Source organism: Egretta garzetta, unplaced genomic scaffold (genome assembly GCF_000687185.1).
Source record: "Egretta garzetta isolate BGI_Z169 unplaced genomic scaffold, ASM68718v1 scaffold418, whole genome shotgun sequence".
Taxonomy (NCBI): domain Eukaryota; kingdom Metazoa; phylum Chordata; class Aves; order Pelecaniformes; family Ardeidae; genus Egretta; species Egretta garzetta.
In genome coordinates, this window is record NW_009260492.1 from 397177 (window position 1) to 402462 (window position 5286).

General features: G+C 47.7%; 1 protein-coding gene across 3 annotated transcripts in view; it reads left to right on the top strand.

Annotated features, from left to right (window-relative positions):
* BTBD2 (BTB domain containing 2) overlaps positions 1-5286 on the top strand; it is a 31141-nt gene that overhangs the window by 9240 nt on the left and 16615 nt on the right. For 2 of the 3 annotated variants that reach the window (XR_004842687.1, XM_035899746.1), the window contains exon 3: positions 4987-5106. Coding sequence is in view for 2 of the 3 variants with exons in the window: in XM_035899746.1 (XP_035755639.1) it covers positions 5024-5106 (83 nt within the window). In the remaining variant the exon portion in view is untranslated. Of the gene's footprint in view, positions 1-2571; positions 2676-4986; positions 5107-5286 lie in introns of those variants that run through there. The other variant, XM_009644227.2, reaches the window with a different exon arrangement.

Sequence of the window (5286 nt, forward strand, 5' to 3'; positions counted from 1 at the left end):
GGTGCTGAGGGCCAGGGTTTGGGGGTGGGATGGCAGGGGTAGGGGAGCGGTTGGGCTGGGGGAGCTTAAGGGGCTTTTCCAACCTAAACGATTCTGTGATCTTATGATTCCTGGGCTGCTCGGCTGTACCGACAGCAAGCACAAGAGCTTTTCGCTCAAAGATGGGACCTGCTTTAACTGGGGTGGGGGAAGGCTTATTGGTGTACTCAGAAGTGGTGCTCAGCCTCGCTCCAAACTAGCTCGAACTATCACTTTTCTCATATGTGCTCACGCTCCTGGAAGTTTCCCCTTCAGATTTCCCTTTTTCTCTCACTTTCCACATGAAACACGCTTGTTCTAGGCTGGTTTGAGCGTTTAGGTTTTGGTCCTGTTCTTTTATAATTTGAAACTTAATTAGTAATTGAGTAAGCTTGTTCCTGTCCTGAGAACTAGGCTTGCTAGGTGGGGAGGGGCAATGTTCAGCCCAGAAATAAATGGAAAATAAATGAAGCTTTAAAAAAAAAAAAAAAAGCCCCAAAGTGAAATGCTCCTTAATTGCTCTGAAATCCATCTGGTGCTCTGGGTGGTAAAGATAGAATAGAGTGTGTCATGCCGTGACATCCCACTTACAGATTATATAGATTTTGGTAAAACTTGCCTGTTGATATTACAGTTGGGATATCCTGATGATTCATGAAGTACCGTGGTTATTTCAGAAACAGAGAGCTTAAAATAAAACCGCCCAGACCCCTTCTGTGCTCAGTTCTCCCACAGCAGCCTGGCAGCAGAAGAGACTTTGCGCTGGAATTGAGTTGCAAAGCAACGATGAATTTAATTTGAGAGGCACTGTGTTGCTTCAGCCACCGAGGGCAGATGGTCGTACCTTGATGCTAGGTGTCTGAAATCGTGCGCAGTTAACAGGTATTTCTACAGACAGGTTTTATTGTGTTTATTTTCAGACCGGGCCAGGTATAAAGCGTGGCTGCAGTAGGAGCATATCCTAAATAGGGTTCTTGGATGGCCTTGGTGGTGCCTTGAGGATTGCCTCGCAATATCTTACTTGCCGGCTTTGGTATGGCTTTGTGGCGCGTTAGAAATTGCCGGCTTTGGCAGCAAACTGCTTAGCACAACTAATCTGAGAGTCACAGTCCTGCAGGAGCTGGAGGTGATAGCAGAGCTGCTCCCTGGGTGGGCTCCTCCAGGAGGGGGCAGAGCAGAGGTAACGTATTTGTACGTCGAGGTAGTTAAATGGCACTGTACGCTGAGTGATCGCAGGTGATGTTGTCCATGCGTGGTGGTGGTGGCGCGGGGAGGAGGTTTCTGAGCGTGACGTAGCTGGAGGTTCAGGTTCGTTTCTAAGAGAGCCTGGCAGGTTCAGCGGTTCGTACAAAGCTGTAGAAGCAGACAATAGATATCTCGCATCGCAACTAAGAGCAAACATCCATTTTGTGTGTGAAAGCTGTGCTTGTAGATAAATGGCGTGACTGTGCTTGGGTTGGACTGAAGGTTCATCTGTCCCACCACCTGTCCTGTGAAGCACCTGCAGCCCTGCGAAGATGAGATGTTTTCCACCTTTGGGAGGCTCCAGCCCCTGTGGAAGTTGCTTATGTACCCTGGGGCAAGCTCAGTCTCTGAGCCTTGAGCTTGTTTGCTCTTGCTGCTGAATCAGCCATGAAAAAGGTGGAATGGCCTTAAGTTTTTTTTGATGTCAAAGCTGACAAACGCTGGACTGAGCAGGCTGTCTCGAAGCTTCACGATGCTAACGTGGCCAAGGTCAAGGCGTCGATTAGGCCCAGCAGTAAGAGGGAAGGTTTTTTTTTTTTTTTTTTTTGTCTTTTCCAGATCTGCTTCATTGAGCACAACATCAATGAGATTAGAAACGTCTAAACCTCATCAGCCAGGAGCTGCATGAGTGTGATAATTAAGCTTGTTAATTCGCCAGAAAACATGGCCCAAAAGGGAACAGGGCAAGCATGTGGCAGTGCCACATGTGTGTACTCCAGCCTGGGAGATCTGCAGCTTGGGGACAGCCCGAGTAGGTTTTTTGGCTGCTCTTTCCAGGCGCTTCTCTTCTGAGCTCATCCTGTCTCTTCTTGGGTGTGCGTTACCTTGCAGTACCTGCAGCGTCGTGCGCCGAGGTGTCCCACTGCTCAGCTCCTGGGGTTGCATCTGAAGGGCTTCTCGTGGTGGTTTTTGAGCCTGCATCCTGCTCGTTTCGCCTGGCATCTCTAGGCCTTGCGCTGGAAGGATGCAGCCAGCAAACGATCGTCATTCATTAGCTTCTTGTCACCTACGGTTTCACTGAGCTCCAGCACATCACATGTTGCTCTGTTCCCGTGCCAGCTCTCCTGGAATAGATATTTTAAGATTTCTCCTCAGTGGAGCAGATGGAGGACGGAGGTGGTATGCAGCGGTGGGATAGTCGTGCTTCTCCAGTGGCTTATTTATCGTTGGTGTTACCGTAGTGCCTAGAAAGGGAGCGGGACTGCTGGGTATACAAATTAAACTGGGCGACGGGTGGAGACGCCAAGGTGAACAAGGAAACAGCGAAAACCAGTGGGTAGGAAGCGATAATAGTGGAATAAAAGACACTTTCTTGCAGGCCTTCAAAAGCCTTTGGAATCAACTTTGGATCCTCATGAAGACAAATGGAATTACTAACTTCGTGGAAGTTCCTGTGGCTCTTACTGCTGCAAGTCAGTTTGCTTTGATTCTTACACGTGCTGACGGAATGACGAGAAATCCAGTGTTGCGTTCTTAGTTCTTTTGCTCTGCTCCTGATCATTCCTCTGCATCCTTTCAGTAGTCCACTTTGTTTTGGCCACCGTGCCGTTGTTTAAAAATAACCCTCTGAATTCTTCCTCTACAGAGGTGGGTCGCTGCTCTGAGCTTAGGGTACCCGTGTTTCCCTTTTGGGAGTTGCACGTTTGCATCAGGCAGTGCTCCTGGGGGCTAGGAGAGAGGCTTGCTTGTTTTAAGGGAGCTTAAAATTCGGAGTCCTGTGTATCTCTGGCACCTACTGGGATTCCTTTAGGGCTCAACAGTTTAAAAAATCAGACTGACTTGTCCCTGGGTGAAATGGAAGCAAAAATTTGAGAGCTTTTCGGGTTTTTTTTTTGTTTAATTAATGCCCTTTTCAGACTGCTTCCAAAGGCTGTCTGCTCATTGAGGATGTGTACTACGCTGGCTGCGAGCATGAAAATTTTAGAGTGCAATTAATTTATGTTAATTTTTAGTAGCAAATAATGCCTGCAATTGTCTTGCCACCATCGCTGCTTTTGTAGGAACAAGGATTTTTATTTCATCTGGCAATTCTAGTATTGTGAACAAGGTTTTTTATTTGTTCTTGACATTTTTCTTCAGAATTGTTTGATGAAAATATGCATGTGTGTACTTTTTGGGTTTTTAACCGCTGTGGTTTGTGCCTAGCTCTTCTTAACTGATCAGAAACAATACAACCCGGCTGTGAGCCAAGCAGCCCGTCAGGGCAAACCAGCCTGGCACGTCCCCGGTGCTTCGCTCTATTGTGTCCGTGGAAGGCCGCCTCTGGATGGGAGGGGAGCGAAAAGCAAGAAAATGAAAAAATCTTGTTTAAAAGGAAAAGAAAAAAAAAGGCTTCTGTGTCATTTCCTACTGCAGCAAAGTCTCACTGAAATTCCCCCTTGGTGATGGGCTTTCCCTGGGGTCCAAGTGCTGGAGGTTTCTGTCTCGTGCCTTCTGTCCTGTATGGTTTTCTGCCAGCAGTTCTTGATGCTCCTCTCTGTTGAAGTGTGCGTCAAACTCCGCTGCAGCGAGAGCCCCTGAATTTTCCAGCTTCTTCCTTTGTACAGTTGGTTGGAGAAGTGGTTGCAGTAATCGCTTCTGCAGCCTGGTCTCCTCTGCTTCCCCACGCTGCGGAGCTGTGACCTTCGTGGCCTGTGCTGTGTTTAACTTCAGGGAGCTGCTTGATTGCAGACACCAGGAACAAGATTGCTTTTCTGGGAAAAAAACTCGTCTCTGCATTTTCAAACAATGAAATTCCTCAAAATGGCTTTTCTAAGGCATAAGGCAGGCACAGGAGCTTACACGTACACCGGCCTCTCAGCAGCCCAGGTCTGTGCCTCCTCCTAAAATAGGAGTTGGTGTTTATCAGTGAGGGAAATCATCTTGTTTACATGGGAGCGCTGGAATATTATTTTCGGTCTGAAGCCTGGTTTGTGGGAATTCTTGCTTCCTATTTCTTTAGGGCCAATAACACGCCTCTCGCCATTAATTACCACGTACGCTCTCAGCAGTGCGAAAAGGGGTTTGTGTGCACCTAACGGTGCTAATTTGCTTCGAGTGAGGTTTTCTCTGCCTTTGGGCTAAGCCCGAAGCAGGTTTTGCAGGGAAGGAGACAGCAGCGTGCCCGGGGAAGGCAGCTCCTGTGCCCGGGTGCTGCAGGAGGTGCTGGTGTCCACAGCCCCCAGTGATGGTGCTGGTGCAATTTGCATCTTTTGCGAGCTTGCTCTGCTGTCACCAAGGATGTCATCCTGGTGCCTGGGGAGAAGGGAGAAGGATGGGTAGCATGTAGTGACAAGTTCTCCCTAAGTGTTTTCAGTACACGACTGTGGGGAATTGCACCAAGACATGGGCTCTGTTCACTGGAAGAACTTTTAATTCCTTACTTCGTTGTTTCTTAGCTTCTCAACCTCGTGAATGGTCCGTAGGCTCCTATGAGGACTTTGCAAAGCAGCCACATGTATTCTGTTCCATGATGCACAAAGCATTGGTTTTGGGGAGCCATTACTGTGGTGTACACGGGGACAGGGCTCGAAATGAAGTTGCTTGTGACTCTGGTGGTTTTGCAGTAAACTAACAGAAAGCCTGACACTCCCTTCTGTTGCAAAACACTTTTGCTTTAACGCTAGGAACGATTTGCTTTCCCTGGGGGTGGCCTTGGGGAATAGCAACCAGCCTGGGATTTTTTTGGAAAGTGAATATGATTTAACATAAGGGTTTTTTTCACTTTTTTTTTTTGAATGTTAGGTTTGTGCTGGCTGTGGGCAGCGCAGTCTTCGATGCGATGTTTAATGGTGGAATGGCCACAACTTCTACAGAGATTGAGCTGCCCGATGTGGAGCCTGCTGCCTTCCTAGCTCTGCTGAAGTAAGCTTCTTCTGACGTACGGTATAACTGAAACGAACAGATTGATTGTAGAGAAGGATATTTTTCGTTAAAGCAGTGGTCTATTTTGTAGAGTGGGGATCATTAAGCGTCTAAATAAAAATGCCTCTTTGTTGACGGGTTCAAAGGCGTTTAAATGCTGGTGTTAAATCCCTCTTTCCC